At 46.9% G+C, this 13,366-nt stretch overlaps 1 protein-coding gene across 1 annotated transcript in view; it reads right to left on the bottom strand.

Moving 5' to 3' along the window:
* LOC147573018 (leucine carboxyl methyltransferase 1-like) overlaps positions 1–13,366 on the bottom strand; it is a 28,100-nt gene extending 14,734 nt beyond the window's left edge. Inside the window, exons 1-4 of the mRNA XM_086692473.1 lie at positions 13,275–13,366; positions 10,732–10,853; positions 5,711–5,787; positions 3,622–3,683 (exon numbers count right to left, since the gene is read on the bottom strand). Of these exons, the coding sequence (XP_086548599.1) occupies positions 3,622–3,683; positions 5,711–5,787; positions 10,732–10,758 (166 nt within the window). The 5' untranslated portion in view covers positions 10,759–10,853; positions 13,275–13,366. The remainder of the gene's footprint in view (positions 1–3,621; positions 3,684–5,710; positions 5,788–10,731; positions 10,854–13,274) is intronic.

The following is a 13,366-nucleotide window of genomic DNA, read 5'->3' as shown; positions in this document are numbered from 1 at the left end:
GTCTTTCTTCTATACATACAACATAACCCCATACACACAACATAAGCACATTTTCTGTCACACAAATACGTACACACACATCACACAGGAAAAAGAAAACAGGGCCAATTCTTCTTTTGAAAACTGCTTTTCCTACTTAACAGTAATATCAATGACATCATCGTCTGTAATGATTTCCTAGCATTCCATCAGTGGATAAAACGACTTACTCAGCCAAGCCCTCACGATTAGGCCTGTGGTATCTCCAAATTTTCTCCATCTGAGGCACTGCGATGAGCATCTTTGTATAGACCTCATGAAGCACCTGTCCAGTTAAGTAGGTCTCTAGGAGTAGAATTAGGAGGTCAAAGGGTAACCTATTTAAGTATTGGTACCGATCGGCTGGCCACTCTCTAAATGTCGTGCCAATTTGTGAGATACTGTGTTTAAAAGAAAATAGCTTCTAAAGTATTTACAACTACAATGATGACATTTGCTTGAAAATGCTCCCACAGAGGTCAGACAGCATTGGTTTCTATAGTGGTTCTCGAGCTTTGGCAGTCATCAGAATCACCTGGCGGGCTTGTTAAAACAGACTGATGGCTTCTACCCCCCAGGTTTCTGATGTAGCAGATCTTCCAGAAGTAGACATTTTGTCAAATTCTTTCAAAAGCTAGACATCTGTATTTCCAACAAATGCTCCGCAGTGGTGATGTCACTAGTCCAGGACTACACTTTTAGAACCACTGGAACGGATGAAATTGGCCACAGTTAAAAGTTCCGTGATGGGTACATGGAGGTTCATTTACTTATTTATTTTGAGAGATGGCGGGGGGTGGGGGTGGGGGGAGAGTGGGGTAAGGGTGGAGAAAGAGGGAGAGAAAGAATCCCAAGCAGGCTCTGTGCTAATAACACAGAGTCCAGTGCAGGGCTCAAACTCATGAACTGTGAGATCCTGACCTGAGCCCAAATCAAGACTTGGCCATTTGACTGACTGAGCCACCCAGACGTCCCCCTTGATTTACTCATTCGGACTTACTTTTCATTGTGTGCCCATTTAGATACTTTTAAGTTTCACCTCATGCATATTTCAGCTTTAAGAAATGATCAATTTCAAGATGCGTATTTTTTCTCAGTTTCACATTTCTGAAATGAGGATGCATCAGTCAATAACGTTTCGGTTTAACTTAGCAGCACCTTTTCTTTCCTGATAGAAAATAAATAGTGTGATTCTTGCAATCACAGCCTCAAAGGTTTAATGAAATAGGGCAATTTTTCAGTGAAAGTGTGTCTGTTATCATCGCCTATCACTTTTCTCAAATTTTCACTCACATTTGTATTTTCATTAATTTATATTTCAACTGTCCCTCTCCCAGTATGATGGCAAGATCAAAAACTATCAAGGACAGGACTAGAAAATTTGCCTACACAAGACACAAACCCAGAGTTAAAAACCAAGTGAAAGGCTAGGAAAGAAATCTGCCAATCAACAGTTGATGAGGGATTTATATCAAAGAACATTGCTTTATGTTGTAAAGGATTCCTATAAATTGAAAAGAAAATGAAACAATGCAACTGGAAAATATATGAGCAAAGGAAATTTACAAAGAAATCCCACAGGCCAACAGAAGGAAGGGTACTCCGTTCCACTAGCACGTTCAAAGTTATAAAAATTTAAAACAAACAAAAAAAGTTACAAAAAATTTTTTAATTCATAGATTTGGCAGACTGGCAGGAATTTTTAAAAATGGTAGTAGCCAGTGTTAGCGAGGGTGTAGGGAAAGAGAACCCTCATCTACTCTAGTGAAAATACAAATTAGTCGAAAGGGTCTTGAAGCACGGCTTGGCAGTAGCTATTAGAATTCATAAGGTACAATTTTTTGAACTGGCAATTCCTGCAAATATGCACCTATAACTAGGCCTTCTACAAAACTGTTTCACAGGAAACCATAAAGAAGGCGGCAATCTAAAGGACCATCAGGAGCGAAGACGTTAAGTAAAATGGAATTTCCATGCAGAGGAGTACTACGAAGTCACCAGAAATAACGAGGTAGATCTAATATGGCAACATGAAGACAGCCGTGCTTCACTAGGATGCACGAAGAACAAGTTTCAAAACAGTACGTGTAAATGATTCGCTTTACTAAAATTATACATAAAACTGTATTTATTTATTTATAGAAGTATAGATTCCCTCTTTCAACAAATGCATGTTGATCTACATCATATATATTTATTTATTCAATATAGGCATACATTCCTTCAACAAAAATTTACTGAACCTTTTGCGGGCCGGGCACGGGATTCTATTTCCATGTGTATTTTCTTACGCGTGATATTTACCTGCCTCTAGGTACACTGTCCATCCACAGGAGAAAACACCCTGCACGGTGGTTATCGTGGTGGGGGGAGAGATTACGCAGGGTCTTTACTTTCTACTTGAGCTGTTTCTACACTGATGGGTCGAAGGCAACGCAAAGGGCTAACCCTTTCATTACAGCTAATCCTTCTGACGCAAATATTTTTTTAAAATTTTTTTTTCAACGTTTTATTTATTTTTGGGACAGAGAGAGACAGAGCATGAACGGGGGAGGGGCAGAGAGAGAGGGAGACACAGAATCGGAAACAGGCTCCAGGCTCTGAGCCATCAGCCCAGAGCCTGACGCGGGGCTCGAACTCACGGACCGCGAGATCGTGACCTGGCTGAAGTCGGACGCTTAACCGACTGCGCCACCCAGGCGCCCCCTGACGCAAATATTAACCAAATACACAGAAAAGTGTGACGGCTACAATGTAGAGAAAGCAGATGTGCCAGCCAATGGCAAAGCCTGAGGAGGTTCTACTTAAAAATTTGTACGACGGAAACAAAGGATGGAGGAGATATTAGTTTCTGTGGGAGTCTGTTCACTAGGAGCGTGACGAGGGCACTGTGCTGGTGTAGAGGCCTGTCTAGTTGCCTGACGTTTCCTGTGTTCTCTGTGCCCACCATCTAAGGCCATCCTCTCTGAGCATGTTTTCTGGCCTGAATTATTAATAAGCCCCTTGAACTTCTCTGTCAGACACACACTGAACACAATGGGACATTCTGGAAGAGTGTTTGTGATCTTAGTTTCAAAGGCTTAGAAGGGAGGAAAGAGTTGTTGGAAACACTCATACTGAAAACTTACGGGGAAAAACTGAGCCCCGGGGCCAAGGGCCTAACGTAACAGGTGAAGCGGGTCAGGTACGAGACAACAGCGGTGGGGATGTGCATTCCCTCTCAGCGAAGCAGCCATGTAGGAGTCAGGGTCTGAGGCTGCCGGACTGGATTTTTCCAAGGAAAAGATTTTCGGGAAGAAGCTCCTATATTTGAAATGTTTGCAACTCACTGAAATGTTTTTCAAAAGATTTAAGATTGGGACCTATGGACACCTAAGAGGGGCCATACAAAAAATTGTTTCAAGTTCCTTCACAGTAAATGTGATGCAGAAGTATACACCCTGTGACCTCATGTGCACACACGCGCAGACTCAGACGCGCAGGCTCACACACATACACACACACACACACACACACACACACACACACACCATCTTTAAAAAGAAAGGGGAAGAAAAGCAGAGAGGTAGCCCATACTGTATTACTTAGGTTAAGGGTACTTGCCAATTTGCAGTGTGTCCTCTGAATGTAATTCTATAATGGGTTGTAATAAGAAAGGCTTGTGTCTATGGGAAGATGGGAAAGAGAGAGAAATGAGTCAAGTAGCTTAGTTAGTGAAAAAACGCAAACACCCACTACCGAAATGGCCAATAGGTACCGCTACTGCTCAAAGCAAGGGCGACTCCAGAGGGCCTGCTGCTTAATCACGTCTGACCCTAGGCACACACATGAAAAATTCAGTGGATCAGCTGTCAGAGTAGGTCAGTAAGCGTTACACTCTGAACCTGACGTCAAGTCACAAACTGATCACGAAACACTCAAGACGGAGAAATCGCCAAAGATAGGCTAGCGATATGTTTCCAAACGTTCCAGTGTTTTCCAAGCCATCTCTCGTTTCCTGCTTCTGCTCACTCAATTAAAACTTTTAACCATTATTAACCACAGACAACTAAACAAACCGATTCCTACTCAGACCTGACGTTCAGTAACATTTCTGTGATGACTCTGCTCTCCTCCAGAATGTGCAAAAAATTAGACAGCAGAGAGCCGATTTCCGTATCGCAACCACCATACACACATCTTTCACCCCAGAAACCTCCTCTAGGCTTAAGTGAGAGCCCACCTGCTCTTATTTGACTCGGTGTCCTAACAAGCTAGGTCGTATTCTGTGGCTGCACAGCGTCAGATGCCATAGCGCATCTCAAATGCACACTACGTGGGGCGCCCGGGTGGTCAGTCGGTTGAGCATCCAACTCCGTTCGGCTCAGGTCATGATCTCGCACACAGCTCGTGAGGTTGAGCCCTGCGTTGAGCTCTGTGCTGACAGCTCAGAGCCTGGAGCTTGCTTCGGATTCTGTGTCTCCCTGTCTCTGTGCCCCTCCCCAGCTTGCACTCTGTCTCCCTCTCTCAAAAATAAATAAATATTAAAAAAAAATTTTTTTAGATAAAATGCACATTCCGTGTAATATAATCTTGTATTTGGAAAAGGGGAAAACTTGTTTCCATAGGGTAAGTTAGAAAAAAAAAAAAACTTGAAAACTATTTCTAGCTTGTGGGAATTACACCTCTTTAAAGGACAAGGTGAAAGTTTTAATGTTTACTAAAAATTTTTTTAAATGTAAGACTTAAGATTTTGTTTAAATGACTAAGTTAAAAAGAAGGGGAAGAAGTATACGTTAAAAACCACTGAGAAAATCTGACCTTGGGCTTGAGGTCAGGGTTTAAATTTCAGCTTTACCCCTTTGTCAACAGGTAACCTTATGGAAATTAGCTTAACTTCTTTGAGCTTTGGTTTCCTCAACTGCTAATAAAAGCATGTCATTCCTGAGTCGGCTCTGAGGGCTGAATGAGATCATCTGAGTGAAGCATTTCACATGGTGCTCCAAAAGCTCTCAGCAAAGATTCACAAACTCGTCATCTATAACTGCAGAATTCTTAAAACATGGACTCAGGGTGGCCCCCATACTATCTCATATATAGTAAATGGCCAAGTTGGCCTCCCATTATTCATTCAAACGCTATTTACTACACATCTGCTGTGAGACAGGCCCCTTTCTATGCTCTGGAGATACAGAAGTAGCCGGAGCACACATAAAAATTCAGATTATTGGAGCGCCTGGTTGGCTCAGTCGGTTAAGTGTCCACCTTTGGCTCAGGTCATGATCTCACGATTCATGAGTTCGAGCCCCACGTGGGACTCTGTGCTGACAGCTCAGAGCCTGGGCCCTGCTTTGGATTCTGTCTCTCTCTCTGCCTCTCCCCCACTCATACTCTGTCTCCCTCTCTCTCTCTCAAAAATAAATAAAACATTAAAACATTTTTTTTTTAATTTCAGATTAAAATTATACCACTATAGGTCATTTCTATTAAGTGTTCAGAGAAATTACGTTAACGGACAGAAGAGTTGCAAGGGAGGGGACATTTCATTTTGAAGACAGTTTGGAATGGGGATCTTGGGGCCAGAAAGAAGGTGGGAAGGGGGTAAAAGGGAAGAGTCCCCTAAAATGAGGTCTCTGGCGTTCAGACGGGCCACCTCCTGAACGCTGCCCCTGAATCCTACCGGGCTCTCTCATCTGGTCAAAGCCATACTCACTTGATGCTGTGCAGCTTTCTCGTGACTATCATGGGAAAGTCCACTTCAAAATATTTACTTGGGAGAAGATCTTCATCCTGAGGAAAAACACGCAGTAAGCTTTAGAATTATGTATTCACTCCTACATTTACTGACCACCTTCATGTACCGAGCGAGTACTAGGCCCCGAAGAGCATCAGGGCACTTAAGGGTTTGACATCCAGGAACGATATGGGCAGAGATGTATTTTCCAGATTACTGTGGTCTCCGCGTGGGGAATGGATGGAAGACAGGAGTCAGGGGTTCACAGCTGTCCAGGGAAGAAGTCACGGGGAGCCTGAACTGGGGGACCAGTGCCTGGGATGGAGGTGGGGGTATGTGGAGGCGCTGGGGGAGTAGGACCTGACAGAATTTTCCAAAAAGCAGATCGAGAGGACTCAGAGAGGGTCAGGACACCAATGCTGACCAGCATTTGAGGGATAAAATGGAATAAAACAGCAAAAATGCCGAAGCATCGCACACAGTGGGGGTGAGTACTGTTTTGTGACACGTTTACTTTTTTCTGTGAGGGGAGGATACAGCGGGTGGTAAAGGGCAGGTGCTCTGGAGCAGGGGACGGGGGTTCGAATCCCAGCTCCACCGCCTGTCTGCTGCGAGGCCCCAAAGTCACTCCACTCCCTGGGCCAAGTTTCCCTCCTCTGCGAAGCAGAGACAGGGACAGCACCTCACGGGGTTGTGAGGAGTAATGAGGAAATAAGTACACACAAGGGACACTCAGAACAGGACCTGCCTTAGTAAGTGCCACGTGTGTGCCTTTATCATTGACTGTCACGGGGACAGGGCGCCGAGGTGGCTCCGTCGGTTAAGTGTCTGACATTGGCTCAGGTCATGATCTCACGGCTCGAGAGTCTGAGCCCCACGTAGGGGCCAGGGCCCGCTTTGGATCTTCTGTCCCCTTCTCTCTCTGCCCTTCCCCCACCGGTTCTCTCTCTCAAGTTAAATAAATAAACTTAAAAACCTTATTGACATGGGTACTTAGAATTAGGTCTTGGCCTGGGGTGTACATTTATCTTTACTGAGGGCTGCAGTAAAAAAGCGTGCCAGACGCACACGCACGCACACGCACACACACACACACACACGACCCTGCTCCCCCTTCTACATCCACGGCCTGCTCTCCCCTTGGCCCCCTGGCCATCCTAGCACATTCTCTGTCATGTCCAACCGGTCCCTCAGCCCCGATGCGTATTCATGAACGCATTCTCTCCTCCTCAGCTCGCCAACTGCACACACTGTAAGGACACCGCTGTCTGGACCCTCAGCGACACCCTGCGTGTTGCCTGCAGCAGCTCCCGATGCCCCTGAGGCTTGGGGAAAGAAACAAGGCGCTCCACAACCTGGTGACCTGCCCGGCGCCCCCCCAAAGCGCTCTTCTAACGCCTCCGTATCCACCTGTACTTACATTCCACAAGTACAGAGCCGCTTACTTAAAGTGGAAAGAAAGACCAAGAAAAAGACAACGGTTGGTGCCCAGAACCCGGTGGTGGGCCTCACAGGTGTGGGCCGGGATTAAGGAAGAGCTGGGGTGAGGATGACACCCCTCTTTCTGACTTGAGCAACTGCGCAGAACACCATTTACGTGCACAGTAACGAGCGATGGACAGCAGGGACAGAGAGGGAGCCGGCCCCCCAAGACAGCATGACAGGCAGGGGGGAGCGGGGGGGCAGCAATCACAAGCAAGCATTTTCCAGTAGGAGGTGACCCTGAGGGCAAGTGTCAGAACTGTGAGAGCCAGCTACCCCTCGCCCTTGGAAAATCTCAGGGGATCTGGTCTGGGGGACAAAAGGGGAGGGAGGAAGGGGGAGACAGGAAGACAGAGACAAAGACCGTCTCCTGACCCATCAGAAGAGACACGCTCACCGATCTCAACCGTTCTCTCTCGGTGCTGCCGCGCTCCCCTGCCCGTGTGTAGGGCAGGGCCGGGTAAAAAGCTGTCCGAAGATATTCGGAGGAAACGTTTAGAGCATACCAGAAGATGACTTTTGCTAGGAAATTCCAGAACAACCTCTAAGGATTTCGCTCACATGATATGAGGTTAAGGACACGCTAAAATTCTAGAAGACCCGGAGAACAAAAGCAAATGCAGGACAGCATATAATCCTATAGCTCGTCTAGGACTTCTGACTTTCTAAAGAGCTTTCCCACTCATCAGCTACTTGCCCTCTTAAGAATGCCGATTAAGGGGTCACCATGGAGGGAGAGCTTCCAAAAGGCACACCTGGAGCTTTTAAGGAACAGACATCTTCTTTCTTGCCTTTGGGAAAGGGGCAACAAATGGCTGTGGGACATGACGCTTCAACTTTTTATTCTGGGATTCCCTAAGCCCTTCCGACACTCCACTCGCCAGTAGCTTGCACGTCACAGGAGGCATGGAAGGCAACCAGGACCGTGGATAGCTACCGGAGGGCAGCCGGGGACAACCGTGAGGAAGAGTATCCCGTAGGCTCAAAGGAGATCCAACGTGGCCGACCGCTGCACAGGCTGCCATATTGAGACTGACCCCCTGCGTCCTTGATCCTCTGGCCGTGTGGAAATAGGATTCAAGAGACACCAAGAAGCTGAGGTCCCTTAAAGGATTTCACTCACCCTTTATTCTTTGTCTGGGGTTGTACTGGCTTTCCTGCACCCTACTCTCACTCGCTGCTTGAAGGTGAGAGCCTTCAACTGTCCCTTCGACTGGTCTTGGGGCCTGACGTCATACAGAACGAGCTCACACACCAGCGGCAGCACAAAGCCTGTGACCCACAGCCAAGCCTCTGCTGGTGCAGCCAGGGGACCCTCCCAGGTGGAAGGTGCACGAGACGACAAGACTAGCCGACGAGATTTCCCCTCCTCTTTTACAGAAGCACATAGAGCTCAAAAACAGGGATCAGCGAACGTGCTGTAAACAGCCAGTACTCTAGCCTTTGCAGGCCAGACGGTCTCTGCTGTGACTTCTCCACTCTGCTGCCGTAGGGCTAAAGCAGCCATAGGGAAGATGGAAGGAACTGGGAGTTGGCAGTAAAACTTTATTTACCAACACAGGTGGCAGCCTAAGTTTGGCCCGTTCAGCTCCTGCTCCAAAGAGCAAACAAGCATCATTTTTCTAAAAAGAAACTCAGGTTTTTTTAAAACCCTTATAACTAATGTCATTATCAAACAAAACGAAAAAACTCCACCAAATTTTTCAGACCCTGCACTATTCTCCTTCCTCGCTCCTCACAGATAACCTTTTTCTTGGAAGGGGCACATGAGCTTCAGCGTACCTTGCTCAGAAATAAAAATCTCAGATTTAGTAATGATTAACCCACCTACACGGCGGGGGGAGAAACCAAACCACGGGACCACGTCGAAAAGGGTGTCAAGCCCAAAGGAGGAGTTTCTCCCGTGGCTTCTGTTCACACCGCACACATTCTGCCACTGCATTCTCTTCCAGTTCCTTCCACCACACCGTGGTCGCTGAGGCCCAGAGGCACCGCCGACCTATAGCAAAGAGCCCCCCCCCCACCCCCCGAGCAGCCGCAGGGCTCTCTGGAGAGAACAAGGAGGGAATCTGGACGTGGACGAACTGCAGTCCGTTGTTTGTTCCATGCTCCAGTGCCACTGGCTGTCCCACCTGGGGACGGCACAAGCTCTCGGAGCCCGCCTTGCCCCATCTGGGTAAACCCCCCCCCCCCACCTGCAGAGCTCTCATGTTCATTCCCGAGGTCATGGATGTGCACGCCCTTCAGAAACGTTAGGTATCTTATCCTGAATGAAGAATGCAGAGGCAACCGGTTAATACTAAGGCTGTGCTGAGGCCACTGATTTCTCGCCTCAGTGAGAGAGAGGCTGGGGGCACCGATGACCAAAGACCTCATCGGGTGAGCTGATGAGGGACAAAATACACACTCAGGTCGCATTAGGCCCACACACTCTAGTTTATCTTGGTGTACTTCTGCAAGAATCTGGGGAAATGCACGTACCCATGACTGCCACATGACCGACCTGACAGGAGAACCGAGAGAGATCTGTACAAACCTACAAAAAAGAAAACGCAATCAGTGAGATCGTTGTAGAGAAAAGGTTTGGTGCTACAATTCCAGCCCGGAATCAAAGACCAGGCCTGTGGTCCTGATTCTGCCACTAACTGGACCCATTTCCTCTTCTGTGAGGGAGTGTAATTAAACCTGCTCTTGAACCCTAACGAAGGAGGTGAGGGACCAAATCAGAGAATGGAGGGGCACCTGGATGGCTCAGGCAGTTGGGCTCTGACTCTTGATTTCGGCTTGGGTCACGGTCTCGTGCTCCGTGGGATAGGCCCCGCATCCAAGCCCCACTTAGGATTCTCTCTCTCTCTCCCCAAATGAATAAATAAACTTAAAAGGGCTTTGTGTCATGCTACCATCACCCAGCCTTGCAAATCTCCAAGCCATACTGAAGACACCGTCACGACGACAGTAAAGTCTTTCGTTGTCGTCAAAACGGCAAATGCATGGGCCCCTGGTCTCAGCTACTCCACTGGCAGGGCTCTTGCACACACACAGAGAATGTATACAAGGATTTTGATCAAAAGCCCTGTTTGTAACAGCAGGAGCTAAGAAGCAAGGCACATATGTAGGGCCCTGGTGACATCACGTACGTGGCTGACAGTGGTGGCACAGCAGGTGCAAGCAGATGGGGACAGGGACGCGAGACAGGCAGTCACCGCATTCCTTTTGAATATATTTCTAGCATTTAAAAACATGTTTATTGACTTATTTTGAGAGAGAGATGGGGGAAGGGCAGAGAGGGAGGGAGAGTGAGAGAGTGACAGAATCCCAAGCAGCCTCTGTGCCGTCAGCACAGAGCCCAATGCGGGGCCTGAACCCACAAACTGAGAGATCACGACCTGAACCGCAGTCAAGGGTCGGGTGCTCAACCGACAGAGTCACCAAGGCGCCCCTGACATTTTTGAACCCGGTGGGAACCTTCAGAAAATTAAACAATTCGGGAAACAAGGGGGCGGTATTTTTTAATTTACCTTTAGTCTCCAGAAGATGGTATCCATCCCAGCCCCAAGATTTAGAATCTGACAGTGACATTCTGTCTTCCGTAGAAATGCCTTTATAAGCTGACTGACGCCATGGACGCGAGCAAAATATCCTGAGAGAGAGACAGAGACAAGCCATGACTCAGTGATGATGGAAATAAGCCTTGCCAAGTTCACCACACCAGGAGAACAAAACGCAACACTTCTGCCCTTCTTCAGGGGTAGCGGTTTAGGTTATCCATAGACCTTATGGGAGAAGTAACGACTTTAACATTCTCTTCTTCTTCTTTTTTTTTTTTTAAAGCCATTTGAACCAAAAGAAGCACAATCTATCCAATGGTTGGATCAACTACCTTAAGGAAAACGCAACGTCCCCTAATTCTACATATGAAAGAAAAATATTTTACATCAAAACATGGGATCTCTTAGAAATGTGTTTTTTCCTGGCTCAGTGAAAGCTACTCTGAATTCTGCTGAAACTCAAAATTGGGAGACCGTCTGGAAAGTATTCTGGGGTCAGGAAATGGGGCAGATAAATGTCAAAGCAAAGACAGCCATATTTCTTATCGTGCTCCCTTCATCTCCATCCTGTGTGGGTTAGAGCCTCGATGTTTGTAAAACATCACAGGCGGGGTTGGGCGGGGAGCGGTGCACAGGCAAATGGTGCCTAATAAACTGACTTGTTAAGCTCTGGCGTGGGAAGCTGGACCAGAGGAGACAAGAAATAAAAGAGGGTCAAAGGAAGATAATATTGATCTGTGTTCTAAACACTTCTGCTTACAGTATTACTATTTTAAGAACAAAATTTGAGTGGCATTTAGACACTTACTGCAATTTGACATAGGGATTTCATGTCTATGGGTTCTACTAGTAAATAATTTGAGCTTGCCGTTTTACATGTCTCTTTTGGGGCGCCTGGGCGGCTCAGTCGGTAAAGCGTCCGACTTCGACTCAGGTCATGATCTCACGGTCCGTGAGTTCGAGCCCCACGTCGGGCTCTGTGCTGACAGCTCAGAGCCTGAAGTCTGTTTCAGATTCTGTGTCGCCCTCTCTCTCTGACCCTCCCTTGTTCACGCTCTGTCTCTCTCTCTGTCTCAAAAATAAGTAAACGTTACATGTCTCTTCCATTTCACTTTTCTAGTCGATCCTTTTTACCGTGGGTTACAGAGTTATCACCCACAACGGACTGGACATTGGAAAAATTTTAAAAATGCTCCCCACACGCTGTTTGGGAAGCACTCTCCTACTATGGGGCCCTAGTCTAGCGATGCCAACCCAGGGAGAGGAAGAAGGAAGGCCGGAGGGCTGACCTGCTGCCCAGGGCCCCCAGCACCCAGGGCGCCATGGTGGGGCCCTGCCTCTGCAGCGTCTGTTAGGAAAGCGTCCTCAAGAGTGCGGGAGGGAGGCTTAAGGCCTCTTAGCCAGGCCTCGTCCAATCTTACTGATGCCTGGTTTCACCCTCAGCTCAAAGTAAGTACCATGTCCTTATTCTCAGGAAGCACCACTTTAAAATTTCTTCGCATTTCTCATTGAAACTACCCATAGGATCCGTCTTTAGGGCCAAGATGCCCTGCACCCACAAGAACTATGGTCGTTTGGCCAATTTCTCAATCTGGCTGAGACTAAGTCACCCTCCTGTCTCAATTCCTTTCACTGCCTTGATAGAAATGACTTGTACAGCCTAACAGTGTTACTATCACTTTAACAAGGCCAAAAAAAGTCATTCCTTCCATGAACAGACAGTTCACAGTAAAAGACATATAAATGGCTCTTCAACATATAAAAATGATCTTGGGGCACCTGGGTGGCTCAGTGGGCTAAGCAAGTGTCCGACTCCTGATTTCAGCTCAGGTCATGATCTCACGGTTCAAGGGTTTGAGCCCCACATCGGGCTCTGTGCTGACAGCATGGAGCCTGCTTGGGATTCTCGCTCTCATTCTCTCTCTCTCTCTCTCTCTGCCCCTCCCTGCTTGCAAGCAAGTGAACTCTCGTTCGCTAGCCTGCTCTCAAAATAAACATTTAAAAAAGATCTTAAAAAAATAATCCTAATGATCTTCAACTTCACCCAAAAATAAGAGGAATCTAAAATAAAATTACTGTAAGATACCACTTTTCATGTCTCAGATTCACAAAGATGAAGAGTTTCATAATACACTGTGTTGGTGAGGATGTGGGGAAATAAGCACTTTCATGTACTACTGGAGAGAAGGAACACTGGAACTCTCATGTTAAGAATGAATCCCTATGTTATACTGCTGGCTTTGAAATGGAGAAGGGGCCATCTTCCATGGAATGTAGGTGGTTTCTAGAAGGTAGACAAGAAAAGGAAATAGACTCTCCCCTATGGTCTCCAAAAGAAACGGCCCTGATGACACTTTGATGTTAGCCTAGTAAGACCCATGTTTGACTTCTGACCTTCAGAACTGTAAGATAATAAATTTGTATTGTTTAAAAAAAAAAAAAAAGAGTGAATCCCTAAAACCCCAGGCCTCTCAGCTGATGAGGGAATAGTGAGAAGGGAGGGGGTCACTTGCCTCTGTTAATTTCGGGGGCCTTCCTCTCCTTAGACAGTCTTACAAAATGCTGGATGTAAGGGTCATGCCAGTAGCCAATGCTTACTGCAAAC

This window comes from Puma concolor, chromosome E3, assembly GCF_028749965.1.
Source record: "Puma concolor isolate L17-30 chromosome E3, mPumCon1.1.hap2, whole genome shotgun sequence".
Classification (NCBI taxonomy): domain Eukaryota; kingdom Metazoa; phylum Chordata; class Mammalia; order Carnivora; family Felidae; genus Puma; species Puma concolor.
This window is presented reverse-complemented; position numbering and strand designations above follow the sequence as displayed.